The 20,901-nt window shown below is 40.2% G+C and overlaps 2 protein-coding genes across 3 annotated transcripts; both read left to right on the forward strand.

The window, feature by feature from the left end:
* The first annotated feature begins 1,077 nt into the window (after positions 1-1,077).
* Positions 1,078-9,620, forward strand: LOC140554726 (tripartite motif-containing protein 16-like). The gene is made up of 6 exons (XM_072678027.1): positions 1,078-1,692; positions 1,881-1,976; positions 4,962-5,195; positions 7,335-7,494; positions 8,150-8,212; positions 8,384-9,620. The coding sequence occupies exons 1-6, from the start codon at positions 1,102-1,104 to the stop codon at positions 8,923-8,925; spliced, it is 1,686 nt and encodes a 561-aa protein (XP_072534128.1). The 5' UTR covers positions 1,078-1,101; the 3' UTR covers positions 8,926-9,620.
* A 2,761-nt stretch (positions 9,621-12,381) lies between these two features.
* LOC140554735 (tripartite motif-containing protein 16-like) lies at positions 12,382-19,942 on the forward strand. 2 transcript variants are annotated; one of them, XM_072678049.1, is made up of 8 exons: positions 12,382-13,382; positions 13,617-13,712; positions 13,919-14,152; positions 14,630-14,786; positions 15,491-15,550; positions 15,856-17,792; positions 17,901-18,045; positions 19,765-19,942. In XM_072678049.1, exons 1-6 carry the CDS (start codon positions 12,792-12,794, stop codon positions 16,395-16,397), a joined length of 1,680 nt encoding a protein of 559 aa, XP_072534150.1. In that variant the 5' UTR covers positions 12,382-12,791; the 3' UTR covers positions 16,398-17,792; positions 17,901-18,045; positions 19,765-19,942. The 2 variants fall into 2 exon arrangements, with proteins under 2 accessions (XP_072534150.1, XP_072534141.1); XM_072678040.1 differs by lacking the exon at positions 19,765-19,942 and having other exon boundaries at positions 17,901-18,087.
* The last annotated feature ends 959 nt before the right edge of the window (positions 19,943-20,901 follow it).

The following is a 20,901-nucleotide window of genomic DNA, read 5'->3' on the forward strand; positions in this document are numbered from 1 at the left end:
TTCATTTCAATCGCCTGTTTGTCCAACAGCAATACATGTAGGCCCCAGTACACAATACTGCATGTTCAACTGTTGTAAATGGAAGCATAAGCATATTGCATAACCAACACACCACCCTGTGAAGATCACTCTAAAAGCACACAAAAACATTGTGGGTTGTCTCAAGTTTGTCCAAGGTCACCTGAATGATTTAGGGAAGGGGACAAAAAAATGGAACTTTTAGCACAAATGCTGAACAGTTACTATTGGAGGAAAAAGAACACTGCACACCAACACCAAAAACTCATCCAAACTGTGAAGCACGGTGGAGAGAGCATCATGTTTTTCTGCCATCATGTTTAGGGCCTGGACACCTTGTGATCATTAAGGCAACAGGGAATTAAAAGATGCATCAATGCAGTTTACGTCAACCTAGACGTTCCCACATTATGTACAAACCAAAGCCAGACTTAGAAGCAGTGCTCTGCTGCCCTTTAGTGGTGATGTAGGGTACTGCATTATCCCTCTACTATACTATGCTATACAATATAACACTCATTCCAGCATTGCTGGGACTTTAATTAGTGTATAAATAAGGGTTAAGTTAAATGATTGATGAAGGGTTCCACTTCCAAACCTTCATACACCGAAGGGCCGTCTTTCCAACTTAAATCATAATTTTACTTTTGAAACATGGAAACTTATAATAAATAGTTTAGTATAAATATAAACTTTAAAAAACATAGTTGTTGTACATAAATCTTTGTTTGACGTATCTAAACATAATAAATCAAACAGTGTCAAGACATTGTTTTCTGTTACTTTCTAGATGTCATTTGTTTCATTAGATGGACCATGTGCTCCTTGAGAAGAGAGACTGAAAAGCAACCAACCTCATCCCCTTTGGAGCTGGATCTGCTGAAACCAGTTAGTATTGTTCTTACATCATTATATCAACATATCTACATTGAGCTTTGAGCTCTACAGTGTTCTCTAAGAACTCCAATACACACTGACCAATCCACACTTTCCACACAAAGCCACTCCCACTCTGCTGCTTCCTCATTTCAGAGAAAACGAAACTCTCTCTTTCTCTCTCTCTCAGTCTGTTAGAGCAGGAAAATGGCAGAGGCCAGCATTTCAGTAGATCAGGAGCAGTTCATCTGTCCAGTCTGTCTGGATCTGCTGAAAGATCCAGTAACGACTCCCTGTGGACACTGCTTCTGTATGGTGTGTATTAATGGCTGCTGGGATCATGAGGATCAGAGGAGGGTCTACAGCTGCCCCCAGTGCAGAGAGACGTTCACTCCGAGGCCTGTTCTACGCAGAAACAACATGCTGGCTGAAGTGGTAAAGAAACTGAAGAAGACTAATCTCCAGTCTGCTTCTGCTGCTCAGTGTTACGCTGGACCTGGAGATGTGGAGTGTGATTTCTGCACTGGGAGAAAACTCAAAGCCTCAAAGTCCTGTTTGGTGTGTCTGGCTTCTTACTGTGAGACTCATCTACAACCTCACTATCAGTCTCCTGCTTTCAAGAAGCACAAGCTGGTCAAAGCCTACAAACAGCTACAAGAGAAGATCTGCTCTCGGCATGATAAACTGATGGAGATCTACTGTCGCACTGACCAGCAGTTTATCTGTTATTTGTGTACGATGGATGAACACATGGGTCACAGTACAGTTGCAGCTGTGGCAGAAAGGAAAGAGAAGCAGGTGAGAAGTAGAATCCCTCTATAATCAGAATGATGCATAACTATATTAAATGCATTGAGCAGGAAAGTGTTAAGTGAACACATTACTTATTTGTAATTTGTAACTTAAACATTAACTAGTCAAAGCAGTCATCAATCCACCATCTTTCGGCTTTAATTTAAACCAGAGTTCAAATGCTTTCTCCTCAGAGTCAGCTAAAGGGAATACAGAAGAAAGTTCAGCAGAGAATCCAGGAGAAACAGGAGAAGCTGCAGGAGGTCAAACAGGCTTTAAGAAGTCTTAAGGTGAGTAGTGAACAGTGTGACAGTAAGGGGATAAATGTCTAGACTGTTTGGGATTTTAGACAGCTACAGTAGAAGTATAATACTAACAAAGTAATTACTTATTTAGCCAAGATATGAGATAATGGACTGAACCAAAGCATATACAAGACTATATAGTCAAGAAATATCCCTAATAATAGTAGCAGATCAGGAATTTACAATGTGGAATGCCTTTCTTTACGTTTCTTAACCACATATGAGCTTTAATACAAAAATCTCAATCCTAAAAGCTTAAAAGCAGGTTAACAGGCAACAAAGACGCAACAAGGATCAAAATCACCAGGGTGGCCTTGGAGAATATTTTCACACTACAATGGAAATCCACCTATTCAGCAACTTGGAGAAAATTTTGTTGGAGACATGTGATCCGTTTTTTATGTTTTAACTCCAATGCAGACTTTACAGGCAAGTCAGTATGTTGGAGTCAATGTGGTTCACAAAATGCTAATCACTACCATATCTTCTGGGAATGCCCTATTATAAAAATATATACAATGGGGGAAAAAAGTATTTAGTCATTCACCAATTGTGCAAGTTCTCCCACTTAAAAAGATGAGAGAGGCCTGTAATTGACATCATAGGTAGACCTCAACTATGAGAGACAAAATGAGAAAAAAAAATCAGAAAATAACATTGTCTGATTTTTAAAGAATTTATTTGCAAATAATGGTGGAAAATAAGTATTTGGTCACCTACAAACAAGCAAGATTTCTGGCTGTCACAGACCTGTAACTTCTTCTTTGAGAGGCTTCTCTGTCCTCCACTCATTACCTGTATTAATGGCACCTGTTTGAACTCGTTAACAGTATAAAAGACACCTGCCCACAACCTCAAACAGTCACACTCCAAACTCCACTATGGTGAAGACCAAAGAGCCGTCGAAGGACGCCAGAAACAAAATTGTAGACCTGCACCAGGCTGGGAAGACTGAATCTGCAATAGGCAAGCAGCTTGGTGTGAAGAAATCTACTGTGGGAGCAATAATCAGAAAATGGGAGACCTACAATCAGGGGCTCCACGCAAGATCTCAGCCCGTGGGGTCAAAATGATCAAAAGAACAGTGAGCAAAAATCCCAGAACCACACGGGGGGACCTAGTGAATGACCTGCAGAAAGCTGGGACCAACGTTACAAAGGCTACCGTACGCCTCTTCTGAAGTCTGTATACAAGAAGGCCGCAAACAGTTTGCTGAAGACATGTCAACAAAGGACATGGATTACTGGAACTGTCCTATGGTCTGATGAGACCAAAATTAAATTGTTTGGTTCAGATGGTCTCAAGCATGTGTGGCGTCAATTAGGTAAGGAGTACAAAGATAAGTGTGTCATGCCTACAGTCAAGCATGGTGGTGGGAATGTCATGGTCTGGGGCTGCATGAGTGCAGCAGGTGTTGGGGAGTTACATTTCATTGAGGGACACATGAACTCCAATATGTGCTGTGAAATACTGAAGCAGAGCATGATCCCCTCTCTCCGGAAACTGGTTCCAGCATGATAATAACCTCAAACACACCTCTAAGACGACCACTGCTTTATTGAAGAGGCTGAGGGTAAAGGTGATGGACTGGCCAAGCATGTCTCCAGACCTAAATCCAATAGAACATCTTTGGGGCATCCTCAAGCGGAAGGTGGAGGAGAGCAAAGTCTCGAATATCCGCCAGCTCCGTGATGTTGTCATGGAGGAGTAGAAAAGCATTCCAGTGGCAACCTGTGTAGCTCTGGTAAACTCCATGCCCAGGAGAGTTAAGGCAGTTCTGGAAAATAATGGTGGCCACACAAAATATTAACACTTCAGGAACTTTCACTAAGGGGTGTACTCACTTTGGTGAGTGGTTTAGACATTAATGGCTTATTTTGAGGGAAGAATAAATTTACACTGTTATATAAGCTGCACACAGACTACTTTTCATTGTGTCAAAATGTCATTTTGTCAGTGTTGTCCCATGAAAAGATATACTTAAATATCTGCAAAAATGTGAGGGGTGTACTCACTTTTGTGATACACTGTATATATATTTATGTGTGTATACGTGAATGCATATAATACTTGACAATGGAATTAGGCTTTCATGGTGTAACAATATTTAAATTTGTTAACAGAACTTACTGATTTGAAGGTTTTGTAAAGAAGCAAACAATACCTGTCTTTTCAATAAACATTTAAATAATAAAAATAATAGAATCACAGAACCAAAAACTAGTGATGTCACCCTTCTTGAATCTGAAGCTTTGAGGTGTGTCTCAAAAACAACACTTGTTTGCTTTCTACAATGATTCGTCCGAGGATTAGGAGAAAAACAGAAACAGAAATTGAAACAGAGACATAAACACAAAGACAAAGAGCTGTGGTAAATATATCAGAATCCCTGCCCAAGAGATTGTAGAAGAATGTTAGAAAATTTTTAACTGTAGATATACCATCAGAATAAACAACCAGCAACAGTGTGAACGTAATAAGAATTACATAGTTCCACTGTGCCTTGTTGTGTTCCAAACGTATCCTGACTACTTACTGTTTAATGCATTGTAATAGACTACACATTACATTATTCATCCATCAATACTTTTTCCTAAGTATTCTGCCCAACCCTGGGTGTTTGTATCCAACTCAGCAAATGATATGTTGAAGACATACACAACAAATAATTTATTTTTATCAGTTGCCTTTACTGAAACATCGAATGTCATGTTTTTTTTGTTAATGCACTGGTACAAATGCCTTTGTCTACTGTCTACACATAGCACGTTGTAGTTTTGGCCAGCATATGCTGCTAATGTGCACTGTGTCAGTTGTTTTCAATTTCACATTTTTCAATTTTAGTGCTTCAGAAAGCTTTGGTTTGCTGTTAATACAATATACTATATATTTATATATACAGTAAGTCAACTAGAGTAACCTCTTGTGTCTTGTGTGTGTGTGTGTCTGTGTGTGTGTCTGTCCTAACAGAGCTCTGCACAGGCAGCAGTGGATGACAGTGAGAGGATCTTTACTAAGCTCATCCGCTTAATTGAGAAAAAGCGCTCTGAGGTAACAGAGCTGATCAGAGCTCAGGAGAAGGCTGAACTGAGTAGAAATGAAGATCTCTTGGAGCAGCTGAAGCAGGAGATCACTGATCTAAAGAGGAGACACACTGAGCTGGAGCAGCTTTCACACAAAGAGGATCACATCCAGTTCATCCAGGTAACAACCACCCTAACCTAGGTAAAATTCAAACTTTGCATTTATGAGAAATCAGAATCAGGTCATATTCTCTCACTGGGACCTATTAGCCATCAGCCAGTGTTAATGACTAATGCAATTAGGAAATTGGTCACCACATGTAATCACCTTTACCCTTCCTAAATTATAGGTCTGTGCATTTTTTAGGCAAAGGTTATTTAAAACAGGTGCCAAAGGGGAAGGGGTTTTTAAATAAAATTAAATTGAAAGCTTTTCACTTTTCCACTTTTGCTATGCCTCGTATGTTTTAAGCATGTGACAACCATAATATCTAGCAAATCTTTTGTTTTGTTTTGTCTTAATCTTAGTGTTTTAGAAAATTTTGTAAAGATCCATTTTTTTGTTAAATGTTAAGCAAGAAATACAAGGATTCTATTGGTAGACAGAGTAGTCACTTTTCTCTGACCCATAAATGGTCATAGAAAACATGGCATGCATGTGGAGGACAAAAATATTGGAAATATCAGTGTCCCAAGGGGCAAGGTTACAAGGTCCCCACCGCTACCTAAACCTGAATTTAGTGCAAAAACATTTTCTTGTTTTATTGAACGGAATTCTCATTACATGGTGCATATTACCTTAGCAGTGTTGAGGAAGGACATGAGGGCCTCTAGCTAGACGTTAAGCATTTGTTTTGTTTGCTATTCCTTTTGGAAAATGCTTCCCACTGCTTTTTTATAAGCACGAGGAACATATTTAAAAGATCATTTGAAACACTATTGCAGAGTATACAGAAACACCATGCTGAAAAGTTTTACTCTTTAGGACCATTCCAAGACCTTTAAATTTTCCCCTTAAACCTCTCAAGTGTTGCTTTAGCAGTATGTTTAGGATAATTGCCCTGCTGGAAGATGAACCATCCACCGATCCTTCCATTTTGACCAGCTTTTCAGTCCCTGAAAATGAAAAACATCCCCACAGCATGATGCTGCCACCACCATGCTTTACTGTGGGTTGACTGTGGGTTGATGGCACCAATGACCAAAAAGTTCCATTGTTGTATCTTTTACCTTCTTCCATATTTTCAGGGAGTCTCCCACATGTCTTTTGGCAAACTCCAAACAAGTTTTCTTATTTTTTTTAATGTGAGCAATGGCTCAAGCCCAGCTCTGTGGAGTGTATGGCTTAAAGTGGTCCAAGGGACAGATCTCTGCTGTGGAGCTTTCCAGCTCAGCCAGGGATATCTTTGGTATACTTTACTGGCCTCTCTGATTAATGCCCTCATTGCCTGGTCTGAGAAAACTGCTCTGTGGGATGTGTTTTTGGGGGATATTTTTCTATTACCCAGCCTTGATATCTATACTTCTCCACAACTTTGACCATGACCTGTTTAGAGTCTGCCTTGGTGTTTATGGTGCTGCCTGCTGGTGGGGCTCCTTGCTTGTTTTGCAGACCCTGGGGCCTTTTAGAACAGGTATATATACTTGATAGTAAGATCATGTGACAGATCATATAATACTTGCAAACACATGGGCTAATTATAAGATGTCTGAAGGTAATTGTTAGGGGCTTTGTAGCAAAGGGGATGAGTATGTGTTTTTTCAGTTTTGTGTAGATTCATTACATAAAATCCAAATAAAAATCAGTAATACAACAAAATAGGAAAAAGGGGGTGAATACTTTCGCAAGTCGCAGTAGGTTCATTTACTCATTAAATACTGATTAAACACTTTATATGAAAGAAAATAAAGAAAACCTGATTTTACAGCAAAGATCTGACCATGGCACAAACTGCTGATTACAAGAGCTCAAAAACTATCCATGATTTAGTTTTTCCTTGACCACCATAATGCATTGCTTATAAGAAATCATACAACAACAACAACAACACTTTAAACTTTTTTTTTAAACTCACTTTTAAATATAAAAGGACAATGAATATGTAAGCTACATTATTCACTGGTGCCTGCTCATACTAAACTAAATACAAATCTCACTTAACACTAAACCAGCAGAGAGTCTCTCAATAAAAATGGCCAACATTGTTCTTTATGACAGCCAACCATGCAAAGCCCTACAACTTAAAGCAAAGCATTCATAAAAAAAAATACACCAACCGTTCATTAGACATCTATCTGCATTACTGTGTTCCCTCTGTAGAGTTTTCAGTCCGCGTGTGTCTCTTCTGGATGCAAGGACTCACCCAGCATCACTGTCCATCAGCATCTCTCATTTGACAGAGTCAGGAAATCTCTCTCTCTACTGAAAGAGCGACTGGAAGAATTCTGCAATAAGGAATTCCGTCTAATCTCTCCACTTGGTAGGAAGAATTGTCCTGATGTAAAGCCTTTGGATACCTATAAATGGATACTTACAGCTTTTTTGAATATTTATGCACTAGTAATTTGAATGTCATACATTATATTTCAAAACATATATGCTTAACAATATAAAAATGTTGTGAATTTAGGTTATTTCCCCATGTTGGGGAGTAAAAGCTGTCCCCCACTAAACAATTCCAGTTCCATCATTGGCCTTTATTCACCCAAGTTGATTAATAAAATTGTTCTACTGCATCAACAGTGGAGATTATAACATTGCATCTGTGTATTAAAACTGGTGTCTGCATATATATATATATATATATATATATATATATGCAAAAAAAGGTCTGACGACTGTTTAGCATTTAGCCAAGTAGACATACCCAGCCTGGTAAAAGCAATGAATGCTAACCACTGGTTTGTAATGACTTTAATGACCTTAACTGGCACCAGCAGCGTGTTACTACTAAAGCCTAAGCACCAAGAAAACTAACATTCAGTGCTTAGTAAAAGGCCAACCTGTACAACCTACATGTTTTGTTCAGGTTCAAACACTGAATCAATCCATGAACTGTTACACCCCTAGTAGCTGATTAAATCTATGAATTTGCATTTAATCTCATTCTTTCTGTTGGATTTCTTGGTTTGCAGCAGTTGCAGCAGTTCCGACGAGTTTACACCCTCAGCCAAAAACCAGAAAAGATTTTCTGCAATGTATGTGCAACACATATAAACACACTAATCATTTATATTGAAACTTGTGCCCTCTCTTTCCTTATTGGCAGATTTTGGGCATTGTCTAAAAAATTTTTTGAAATGTGTAAGAAACGAAACCTTTACTAATTCTTTGTTTTATTTGTTTATTTTGTTGTTGTTGTTGTTTAGATTTCTGCCGGCTGACTCTGGATCCCAACACAGTCAATTATTTCCTCAGGCTGTCTGAGAACAACAGAGCAGTGAGTTTCCATGATGAAACCCCGATGACCAGTTACCCTGACCATCCAGAGAGATTCGACTACATTTTCCAAGTGTTGAGTAAGGAACGCATGACTGGACGCTGTTACTGGGAGGTTGAGTGGAACATGGGTGGGGGATATGAAGTTTCTATATCAGTGTCATATAAAGGAATCAAAAGGAAAGGAGAGAATTGTGAGAGTGAATTTGGGAACAATGATCAGTCCTGGAGTCTGGAGTGTTCTTCCTCTCGCTCTCTCATCTTCTGCCACAACAAGATTGCGGTTGCGACTAAGATCTCAGCTCCACGATCCTCCAGAATAGGAGTGTATGTGGATCACAGTGCAGGAACTCTGTCCTTCTACAGCGTCTCTCACACAATGACCCGCATACACACAGTCCACACCACCTTCACTCAGCCTCTCTATGCTGGATTTAAGGTCTATGGAGGGGAAACTGTTAGGTTATGTTAAAGTGTGATTAGCTTTTATTCTTGATTGTTGTTATTAATTATGATGATTATAGTGGGGTAAGGGTTCTGACCCAAAATCAAAACAAACTTTTTTTTTCCTCCCTTGGACATCCTGGTGCTTGTCATGGGATTTGAAGGTTAATTGTTCAAGTTCTGATTAAGATCAGTTATGTTTCTTGAGACCATTTAAGGCCCTAGACCTTCTTAAGAGTGACTGTTACGGATATCAGTAGAATACAGTCAGACACTCATGTGGGCGTCAATGTCTGAACATGACATTGTTGTACTGTACCTTATGAGTTAATCTTTGTCTATGAACCTAGAACTCACCATCATAACTGTATTTTGCTTGGTTATGAGGAATCAGCCGCTTGTCTGATTTACTGATACTTTATTTACTGAATTTACTAAATGTTATTGGCTTGTTTTGTCTTTTTGGTTTAATCTTTTTTTTTTTTTGCTCAATTTTAGTACTATTTTACATACATTGGATTTAAATTCCAATTTGTGGCCTGTGATCTGTGTTCGTACAGTGTCTAGGTACAGTATGCTGATATACCACCATATGGAAATATTCGGTATGTAACGTAGTTCATTCATGTTAAAGCTGATGTACACATGTGGAGCCAACTAATGTATTATGCTGTGTAGCAAGTTGAACATAGTTTGATTGACTTATAAAACAACAAACCCAAAGGAGTAATTTTAATGCTTAGATTTAGTTGAAATATGTAATTGCCTACCACATGAAGTTTCTGAGCTGAGAAAAAATTTACACGCATTTTGGATCATGCTTAACGCATCTGGAAAGAGATCTACCCTATGTACCCTGACAGCCGAGCCACTCAACAATAACACACTGTTCTGGGTATAATTATATGCTTCAAATATCTGCAAATGACTTCACAGAATATCCATAGCATAGCAAATAAAAATCATGGTAAAAAAAATATATATAGAGTTGTATTATGCATCAGATGTAGCTTTAATATGTCTAAATGGCTAAAATGTATATGCCACCTCAGATTTCCTCCTGACGTGGAAATACACTAACCAATGGGAAGAGAAAATGGAATCATCTAAACTTCTGCATGTCAAGAGAAGTCACCACATGATTATATTGAAAGCTTATGCAAAATAGTAGTGTGATTCTACAGTGCGGTTCATTACATTGCTTTGACCAGTATTACAAGGCCTTATAAAGGGTTACCCAAATGGTGTGAAGGTAACATAAAATTCAGGGGACCTGCCAAGGGCAAATTGAGAGGAGAACATAGAGGAACTTAAACAAAGTATTGATTATTTGAATCTTTACTTATGTCATTACCAGGGAAAAATTTATGCTGTTAAGATGATGGTACTCCCACAGTTTTTGAATAGATTTTTTTAGACTGATAACCCCATTCTTTTGGAAGGCAGAAGGTGATTTTGGTTTACCTGCATTTAAATTGTACTTATATTATATTTGTAAAGATTTTTTCATGGTGGAAACAAGGCTCTGAAAACTTTACAGCTAATTGTCCTGCACTTTTGTCTAGAGATAGATCTCTTAGCAATAAAACCCCACTGTCTGCCATACATAATAGCCCTAAAAAAAGTTTTTTTTTAAATGTTTGAATCATTTTATGATGGCATTTTATCATAAGTAATGTTTTTAAGATATGAAAGAAGATCAAGGCACATATAGGAATCTCAGATGTGTATCTGGATAATCTAAGACGTGGAAACCATGCATTTTTCCCTGCTTTAAATAATTTTGCATTAATTCAATGGAAAGAAAGTGAGATTACACATTAGGGGATTTGTATATTGATGGTAAGTTTGTCACTTGCAGGACTCCAGAGAAGATCCAAATTTACAAACTAAAAGTTTTTTACCTAATTGGTAACTGGAAAACAACAACAACAACAACAACAACGTCTTGATTATTTCTGATTGATTTATTTACCTGCTTTAGGTCAGGAGGGGCTAGGTCAGACAGAGAGGGTGAACACGTGCAGGGGATGGACCAAAGCGAGAGGTTTATTGAACCAAACAGGGGAAAACGGGGTGAACAGAAACAGTGGCAAACAAACGTGGGCAAAACTAAAGAGCACACCTGAGGCTGGCGAGACACCGCAGAGCTAGAACTGAGACGTGAACCAAAACCTTCAGGCCGCGCCTGGGGAAAACTAGCTAGCTACAGATAACGTGAATAACTGCGCTGGTAGCTCTGGTTAGTGTGTGCTACCCGGGGCTGGCGCATATAGGGAGGGCAAGTGCCAGCTGCCGGATGCCGAGAATTGCACCCAGTGTACTCAGTGAACCTGTCGGTTCTGTTGGACTCACGGACTCTGTCGGGCTATTCGACAGACTCCTGGAGTAGCTCTGAACTTACGAGACGTGAGTGCGTGAGAGATCAGCCGCCAAACCCTAAAGACCGAACCGGTCCGGTGGCGGGACCAGCTTCCGCGAATCACTAGCGTACGAGTAGCTCGACACCTGAGCTCTTGACCCCAAATAGGCCTGGTGAAAGAGCTCCGTAGGCTAAACCTAGCTGCGTCTGGAAAGGTCCACTCGGTTCCGTAAGCTCCAATGACTCGACCGGTGAACCGGAGTCCACTTCTAATCCAGGAGTCTGTCGAATAGCCCGACAGAGTCCGTGAGTCCAACAGAACCGACAGGTTCACTGGGTGCAATTCTCGGCAGCTGGCACTAGCCCTCCCTATATGCGCCAGCCCCGGGTAGCACACATTAACCAAAACACTGAGCGGACACATGACGCTAACACAAGCAATATGGCGACAATGAGTGTCAACATAAAAGTCCGTGTCAACATAAAAGTCCTGAAGCCTGACACATGACCGTGACTGTGAATGTGAACCTACCCCTGAACGCCTGCGGGCCGTGGCAAGAGACACTTTATCATTAACATTTCTTAATTTAAGAATGTACAAAAACACATCTTTTTTCTAGTATTTCCAGTATTCTGTACAGTTGTTTACTGTAATTAAAATACAACATATTTTGTCCCTGATTTCCTAATTGTAGAATACATATAAGAAAGTTGAATAGGTTTCCTTAAAGCATTAATTATTTAGATTCAGTCTTTAGTTGCGTTGAATTAGCACAGAAAGGGTGTACATGCATGTTCTTGATTTTTAGATAGAGACGAGGTATGTGGGTCAGAATATGGAAATATTCTGTAATTGTATTACTGCTTGTAGGTGACTTACAGCAATTAGTGGAACTCAGACATGTATTTACACGACCTAGAATCAAGAGTTGTACTGTCGGATGTACAGTAAACAGGCAGTTGTACAATAAAATACTTACTTTGATAATCCTCCACTAACACACAAGCTATTAACACAGGTAAAAACACTACACATCATTAAACATGTGCCCCCCCCCCCCCCTCTCCTTCTTGGGGACAGGAACCACACAAGAAGTTTTGTACCTGGTTGGGATCCATCCTTGACTGCAGCTTAGGTTGAAAATGTGCTGAATGATCCCAGTTTCAGAACCTTAAGCTGAATGCAATCAGGTCATCAGGAGTTTCCTCAGTTCCTTCTTCACCTGGTCAAATATCAAATTCCCACACTCTTTCTGCAGTGTGTTTGTTTTTCTGAGCAGCTGGACATTTTAGCAGGTTTGAACAATGTTTACAGTTTCTGCTCTAGCAGAATTCACAATAATGCTCTGTTCACTACTAACTGAACAACATTATTATTAAGTATTAACTACAAACATGGAGCTTTAAGCTCTACAGTTTTCTCTGAGAGCTCTGACCAATCCACAGCTTCCACTCAAAGCCACTCCCACTCTGCTTCCTCATTTCAGAGAGAACGAAGCTCACTCTCTCTCTCAGTCTGAGAGTGCAGAAAAATGGCAGAGGCCAGTATTTCAGTAGACCAGGACCAGTTCAGCTGTCCAGTCTGTCTGGATCTGCTGAAAGATCCAGTAACGACTCCCTGTGGACACAGTTTCTGTATGGTGTGTATTAATGGCTGCTGGGATCAGGAGGATCAGAGGAGGGTCTACAGCTGCCCCCAGTGCAGAGAGACGTTCACTCCGAGGCCTGTTCTACGCAGAAACAACATGCTGGCTGAAGTGGTGGAGAAACTGAAGAAGACTAATCTCCAGTCTGCTTCTGCTGCTCAGTGTTACGCTGGACCTGGAGATGTGGAGTGTGATTCCTGCACTGGGAGAAAACTCAAAGCCTCAAAGTCCTGTTTGGTGTGTCTGGCTTCTTACTGTGAGACTCATCTACAACCTCACTATCAGTCTCCTGCCTTCAAGAAGCACAAGCTGGTCAAAGCCTCCACACAGCTACAAGAGAAGATCTGCTCTCGGCATGATAAACTGATGGAGATCTACTGTCGCACTGACCAGCAGTTTATCTGTTATTTGTGTACGATGGATGAACACATGGGTCACAGTACAGTTACAGCTGTGGCAGAAAGGAAAGAGAAGCAGGTGAGAATAGAAACTCTTTATAATCAGAATGACTGTATTTAAGAGGTTGGGTAGGAAAGTGATAAGTGAACCTATTGTTACCTATTGTTCCTTGAGTCAAAACAGGCAAACCTTTGAACAGCCAACCCCAATCTTTATAGTGCTCACGTCAGAGCTCTGTAGATTAAGAGTAAACTTGCTCTTCAACTCTTCAACTGCTGTTACTTTAAACAAGAGATCAAACTTTTTCTTTAGTGTCAGCTAAAGGAGATACAGAAGAAATTCCAGCTGAGAATCCAGGAGAAACGGAAGAAGCTGCAGGAGGAAAAACAGGCGGTGAAAACTCTTAAGGTGAGTAGTGAGAGGAGAGTCTCAATAAGGAGCTCAGTGTTGAGACTCATTGTGATCCTACACAGCCACACTATCTATTTTTACATGAATGCAGTGGACACGTACTGTTCGGGTTCTTATTCAGAAACATAATACATAGTTCATATACACGGTCCTCAGGAGTCACCTCTACCTTGTGTGTTCATTGTCTGTGTGTGTCTTCACAGCGCTCTGCACAGACAGCAGTGGAGGACAGTGAGAGGATCTTTACTGAGCTGATCCGCTTCATTAAGAAAAAGCGCTCTGAGGTAACAGAGCTGATCAGAGCTCAGGAGAAAACTGAACGGAGTGGAGCAGAAAAACGTCTGGAACAGCTGGAGCAGGAGATCACTGATCTAAAGAGGAGACACACTGAGTTGGAGCAGCTTTCACACACAGAGGATCACATCCAGTTCCACCAGGTAAGAACCATCTGTCTGATCTACAGAGAGACGTGCTTTTAGAAGGCTGCTCACACTCTTCCTCATTGAATTGCCCTTTTAAGGATCAATAAAATAGAAGTTCTTGCTCCTGATAAATCTCCTGACCACCCCACACTTTCATTCTATAAAAGATGTGTGAGAGCCGTTTGCTGGAGTGAGAACAGTTGCTACAATAATGCCACTAAATTCACTGTAGTTCCCACAATGCAGTGCATATTCTCAGTATCATATTCAGTGCATATAACTCCCAATATTCCCAAATAAATGTACATACAAGCACAACACCCTCACTCCACCTTCCACATTTAAACTAAAGAGAAGTAACTATAAACCATGTTTAATCTGATTTGTTCTCTCTTCAGCCTGCAGGGGGCGCTATATGCCAACAAACACATCAGGCAGTAACAGAACAGCAGCACTTTTCTTCATCTTTCTGTTGTTTTTGCCCCTCTGTAGACTTTCCAGTCTTTATGTGCCTCTTCTGGATGCGATGACTCCAGCGTCACCATCCATCAACATCTCTCATTTGATACAGTGAGGAAATCTCTTGCTGATCTGAAAGAGCGGCTGGAGGAATTCTGCAAGAAGGAATTCAGTCAAATCATTCCAGAAGGTAAGGGCTTTCAGAGGGCTTCCTGCTACAAAGAATAGTCATAGGAACATAGAATGTTACATTTAGTTAATGTTACACTGTTAGTTAATTAAAAGACAGAGGAAACACAAGACCTTCAGTGAAAAAAAGATTTAAATGAGGGAAGTGCTTCAACACAGTTCTTGTGCATAGAAAAGTGCATTTCCTGATGTGGGTTCCACTTCCAGGCAGTTGCTAAGCTGTTGCTATACTACATGATGGCTATAGTATTTCAGATGGTTTCCATGGTGTTGCCAACTAGTTGCTATAGTGTTGCTTAAGATTTATGGTACCCCAAGTGTTTGCTTTGCCTGTTGCTAAGGGGTTGCAAGGTAGTTGCTGTTGTATCACAGAAGGTTGGTGGTGTATGGTGTCCCGGGGGTTTTGGAGGTGGTTGCTGTGGTACTCTTTGTGGTTAGTTTGGTGTTTCTAGTGTATTTGCAACATTGTGACAATAGATAACATTGAAACTTTTGCACCCCATTCATTCACGGGAGAAAAATCCACAAAAAACTGTTGCTACATGACAACTGTGTGTCTAATCAAAAAGCTGCAAACAAGGCCACATCGCACAAGCTGACCAAACAATCTGGAGTTTGAACATTGTCTGAAAATCTGGGAAACGATTTAATGATTTATTAAAGCTGTAATAAAAACAGTTCCACATTGGGTTTGTGTCTCCACAGCTGCAGCATCCCAGACCCTTTTGCCCTCAGAGTCAAAAAGCAGAGCAGAACTTCTGCAGTGTATGTAGACAACACACACCTACAACCATCACACACTTACACACACGTAACAGTGTGTAACAGGGCCCCGTTAAGAGATATTACACTGGGCCACACAACAATTCTGCCAATAATCTCAGATTAATACATTTTTTAGGGCCCCTGTCAGTCACAAGCCCTTAGAATCAACCTAATGTCCCTCCCCTATACACTCCCCAGCTCACACACACACACACACACACACACACACACTTCAAATAAAAAAATAAAAATCTCCTTCAAATACAAACCTGAAATATTCAGATTATTTTCTCCCTTTTTTTCAGATTTCTGTCGACTGACTCTGGATCCCGATACAGCACATTATTGCCTCATTCTGTCCAACAACAACAGAGTGATAAGAAACAGAGGGATAATCTTTAGTTACTCTGACCATCCAGAGAGATTTGATATATGGAGACAGGTGCTGAGTAAGGAGAGTGTGAGAGGACGCTGTTACTGGGAGGTTGAGTGGAGCAGTGAGGACGGATATGTGTACATAGCCGTCTCATATAAAGGGATCAGCAGGAAAGGATGGGCTAATGAGTGTGGGTTTGCACACAACAGTGAGTCCTGGACTCTGGCGTGTTCTCCGTCTTTCTCTTTTTGGCACAAAAGCATTGGGACTAAGCTCTCAGCTCCTCCATCCTCCAGAATAGGAGTGTATGTGGATCACAGTGCAGGAATTCTGTCCTTCTACAACGTGTCTACAACGTCTGACACAATGACCCTCCTACACACCGTCCACACTACCTTCACTCAGCCTCTCTATGCTGGGTTTGAGGTTGATAATGGGTTTGGAACTGTGAGGTTGTGTGATCCAGAATGATCAGTTACAGATTGTTTCTTTATTGTTTATATAAATGTATTTGTCACAGAAGTATTGATGTTATCTCCACAGACAAAGTTTAATTGGAAAAATCTTTTTCTATTTTTTTTTTAATGAAAAAATAAAATGAATATCGTCACTGTATAATGAAAAACATGTATCTCTAAAATGGTGACTTACAAGATGTTCTTAGCTTTGAATGGAAGTCAATGTAAAATAAGAGTTTATTTCAAATAGTTTTGAGCATTTCTATTGGTATATTCATCCAGAATTATGGAGTTATTATGGAGTGTACAGAGCAGCAGTGGCCATCAACAGTTTTTTAATGTAAATATTGGGAGATTTGTACAGCACTTAAGCAATTGATGCTTAAGAGACTCAGCCATTTTATTTCTTGATTACTTCCACCTTAAAAATGAATGTTTAAACAAATGCCTGAACTTTTAGAGCCGTGTCTTAAACAAAGGCTTCAAAGCCTGAACGTTTAGAACCACGTCTAACGGCAGTTTTTTGAGTTTGCTTAGACCCAATTTCTGGAACCCTCTCATCTCTTGTCAAAACTTAACACACAGCTGCCCAAGCCACATACACAATATGCCGAATGACTTGCACTTCTGGACAAAGTGAACACTTCACCCAAAGCTCTGTCAGCTCTTGCCAAAATGGTTTATTTACAGTTTTTCCACATTGTATAGACACATAATGTGAGACTATGCACATAAATCCAAAAACATGAAGCTCATGTTTCAACATTGTGACTCCAAACTTTTAAACTCTAAGCACAATTGCATATATTCTCACTCAAATATCGTTCTGCAAATCACTAACCACAAACTGCATCATTTAGCACACTTTGGTCTCCTAAGAAACACTGACCTTCAAATTCTACTTACCAAACTGTCTTACACAAGGTACACCTGTGCAAACTTCATTAGAAGAACGCTTCAATCATTTGTCAGAGTATAGAAGAGGCCTCAAATAATGATAAAGGTGTTAGACAAGATGATGGAGCAGCAGAAGCACAGAGGACGAGTGAGAGTAAGAGGAGGCCTAACAGGCCCAAGAGAATGAGGAAGGCAAAGACGAGGCAATCTTTCAAATGAGATACAGGTAACCTAACCATGACTTGAAGCTGGACGTCGAGTCCAGCCATATTTGAGCCGCTTAACAGAGAACAGAAAAGAATAGGTAAGTAACTATTGATTAGTTCTACAGTAATTTCGGTGTACTTTATGATTTCAGTGCTCACAGAAATGTGTGTACTATAGTGCAATGTTTATCTTAACATTTACGTAGCAATATATTCAAATATCATTTAATGTGTGTGTATATACTTTTCCCAGAATAGAAAGACGGCCAGCAAGAAGGAAAGAACAACAATACCAATATGTGCATGTGAGTACAGCACCCGCTCAGTACCCTGTTTGGAGAGGTCACTATTTACGTACCATAGTGTCTCTATGTAGGCTTTTTGTCTAATAATGTAATTTTTCTTTTTTCCAGAGTGCTTGAACTAGATGCCAGTGCTGTATATTCAGTATATTCATTGACGAGGCAAAGTTCAACCTGCACAAGATCAGGTGGGGGTGGAGGAACATTATTGCCAACCGTGCCATTGTCAGCGTGCCTGGGCTGCGTAGTGGATAATGTAAGTTTCCATCGGGCCGCTCTGGTCCATGACTGGTTCATTAACAATCCAAAATGTGTTGTGCTGCACCTTCTAACGTACAGTGGGGAGAACAAGTATTTGATACACTGCTGATTTTTCAGGTTTTCCCACTTGCAAAGCATGTAGAAGACTGTAATTTTTCTTCAACTGTGAGTGATGGAATCTAAAACAAAAATCCAGAAAAATACATTGTATGATTTTTAAATAATTAATTTCCATTTTATTGTGGGAAATAAGTATTTGATACACCAGAAAAAGAAACTTAATATTTGGTACAGAAACCTTTGTTTGCAATTACAGAGATGAGACGTTTCCTGTAGTTCTTGACAAGGTTTGCACACACTGCAGCAGGGATTTTGGCCCACTCCTCCATACAGATCTCCTCCAGAGCCTTCAGGTTTCGTGGCTGTCGCTGGGCCACACGGACTTTAAGCTCCCTCCAAAGATTTTCTATTGGATTCAGGTCTGGAGACTGGCTAGGCCACTCCAGGACCTTAAGATGTTTCCTACGGAGCCACTCTTTAGTTGCCCTGGCTGTGTGTTTTGGGTCGTTATCATGCTGGAAGACCCAGCCACGACCCATCTTCAGTGCTCTTACTGAGGGAAGGAGGTTGTTGGCCAAAATCTCACGATACATGGCCCCATCCATCCTTCCCACAATACGGTGCAGTCGTCCTGTCCCCTTTGCAGAAAAGCATCCCCAAAGAATGATGTTTCCACCGCCATGCTTCATGGTTGGGATGGTGTTCTTGGGGTTGTACTCATCATTCTTCTTCCTCCAAACATGACGAGTGGAGTTTAAACCAAAAAGTTATATTTTTGTCTCATCAGACCACATGACCTTCTCCCATTCCTCCTCTGGATCATTCAGATGGTCATTTGCAAACTTCAGACGGGCTTTGACATGCGTTGGCTTGAGGAAGGGCACCTTGCGTGCACTGCAGGATTTTAATCCTTGACGGCGTAGAGTGTTACTGATTGTTTTCTTTGAGACTGTGGTCCCAGCTCTATTCAGGTCATTGACCAGGTCCTGCCGTGTAATTCTGGGCTCATTCCTCACCTTCCTCAAGATCATTGATGCTCCACGAGGTGAGATCTTGCATGGCGCCCCAGACCGAGGGAGATTATCCGTTATTTTGCATTTCTTCCATTTTCTAATAATTGCACCAACAGTTGTTGCCTTCTCACCAAGCTGCTTGCCTATTGTCCTGTAGCCCATCCCAGCCTTGTGCAGGTCTACAATTTTATCCCTGATGTCCTTACAAAGCTCTCTGGTCTTGGGCATTGTGGAGATGCTGGAGTCTGACTGATTGAGTGTGTGGACAGGTGTCTTTTATACAGGTAACGAGTTCAAACAGGTGCAGTTAATACAGGTAATGAGTGGAGAACAGGAGGGCTTCTTAAAGAAGAAGTAACATGTCTGTGAGAGCCAAAATTCTTACTGGTTGATAGATGATCAAATACTTATTTCCCACAATAAAATGGAAATTAATTATTTAAAAATCATACAATGTATTTTTCTGGATTTTTGTTTTAGATTCCATCACTCACAGTTGAAGAGTACCTATGATAAAAATTACAGTCTTCTACATGCTTTGCAAGTGGGAAAACCTGAAAAATCAGCAGTGTATCAAATACTTGTTCTCCCCACTGTATTACCCATTTCTTAATCCAATAGAGGAATTCTTTTCTGCATAGACGTGGTGAGGGTATGAATGCAGATCCCACAAGCGTGTGGCGCTACTTCATGCAATGGAGGAGGCATGTGATGACATCCATGCAGATGACTGCGAAGGCCTCTGGCCTCTGGTCTGCACTTTGCAGTACAGACATTTTTGTTACGTCTTTGTATCTGAACTGATTTTCCTTGTCATGTTTCTCATTTTACTTACATAGGTAAAAATTACAGTTTTGCAACATACTATATAACAATGGATTACATTTGTGTTGCATATATATTTAGTACTGTAAATGCTATATGGGGGTGGGGGGGTGGGGGCAGAAAGAATGTAAAGAACAGAAAGCCAACATATTTCCATGGACTTGTATGCAAAACACACACAAAGACTTCTGACAATAGTGCTTTGAATTGATCTTGTCAGTGTGTATTTGATGCTCCGTAAGAGATAAGCAAATAAATAGCTGTGTGCTGTGTTAGATTTTGCTAGAGATTTGTGGAGTTTTACCAAAGTAGTTAATAAGTTTGAGATTGTGTTTAGAGTTTTGGGAAACTGAGCCAAGTTTCTTTAAAATGTGTTTAAACATTTGGGAAAAAACTGTAAATCCAAACTTTACACACACATAGCCAATCAACAGTTTTTTACACCATAACTACACACCAATGGAATAAACAGGAAATACTACTAGCTTGTGTTTGTCTGTCATAATACGTACATATATTTTCACAGATATACAGCCTATTTTTGCATAATTAGTACATAACCAATTCAAAGTACAGCACAGTTACTAGGGTAATGTTTATTTTTTGGACATTACTGAAACACATGCTGTACACACTGTAACATTACAAAACACAAAAATATAATTAAAAAAGGGTGGGAGGCGGGGGTTGCATCTTGCATCTTGACTTCTGTCTGGGTCTGGTCACAACACTCAACAGTGTTCTCTCTGGCCAGACAGCGAGGAATATATCGTCTAGAGTGACATATCTCCCGGCACACTCCCTCATCTGTCTTCAAACGCAGACTGAAGACCCACCTCTTCAGAAAATACTTGGGCGAATAGTAGAGTGGTCACCTTACTGACTTGTGTTTAGTAATGTCTAAACTTAGAGGTATCTTTAAATTTTTAGTCTATTTAAACTAGCTGAGGTTT

The sequence above is a fragment of the Salminus brasiliensis genome, chromosome 1 (assembly GCF_030463535.1).
Source record: "Salminus brasiliensis chromosome 1, fSalBra1.hap2, whole genome shotgun sequence".
Lineage (NCBI taxonomy): Eukaryota > Metazoa > Chordata > Actinopteri > Characiformes > Bryconidae > Salminus > Salminus brasiliensis.

What these genes read in the sequence shown, in the direction of transcription:
- LOC140554726 (XM_072678027.1), top strand. Translation starts at nt 1,102, where the DNA reads ATGGCAGAGGCCAGCATTTCAGTAGATCAGGAGCAGTTCATCTGTCCA. An exon ending in ATCACATCCAGTTCATCCAG is followed by an intron (nt 5,196 to 7,334) that starts GTAACAACCACC and finishes TTCCCTCTGTAG; the next exon opens with AGTTTTCAGTCCGCGTGTGT. An exon ending in CCGTCTAATCTCTCCACTTG is followed by an intron (nt 7,495 to 8,149) that starts GTAGGAAGAATT and finishes CTTGGTTTGCAG; the next exon opens with CAGTTGCAGCAGTTCCGACG.
- LOC140554735 (XM_072678049.1), top strand. Translation starts at nt 12,792, where the DNA reads ATGGCAGAGGCCAGTATTTCAGTAGACCAGGACCAGTTCAGCTGTCCA. An exon ending in CAGAAAGGAAAGAGAAGCAG is followed by an intron (nt 13,383 to 13,616) that starts GTGAGAATAGAA and finishes CTTTTTCTTTAG; the next exon opens with TGTCAGCTAAAGGAGATACA. An exon ending in CAGAGCAGAACTTCTGCAGT is followed by an intron (nt 15,551 to 15,855) that starts GTATGTAGACAA and finishes CCTTTTTTTCAG; the next exon opens with ATTTCTGTCGACTGACTCTG.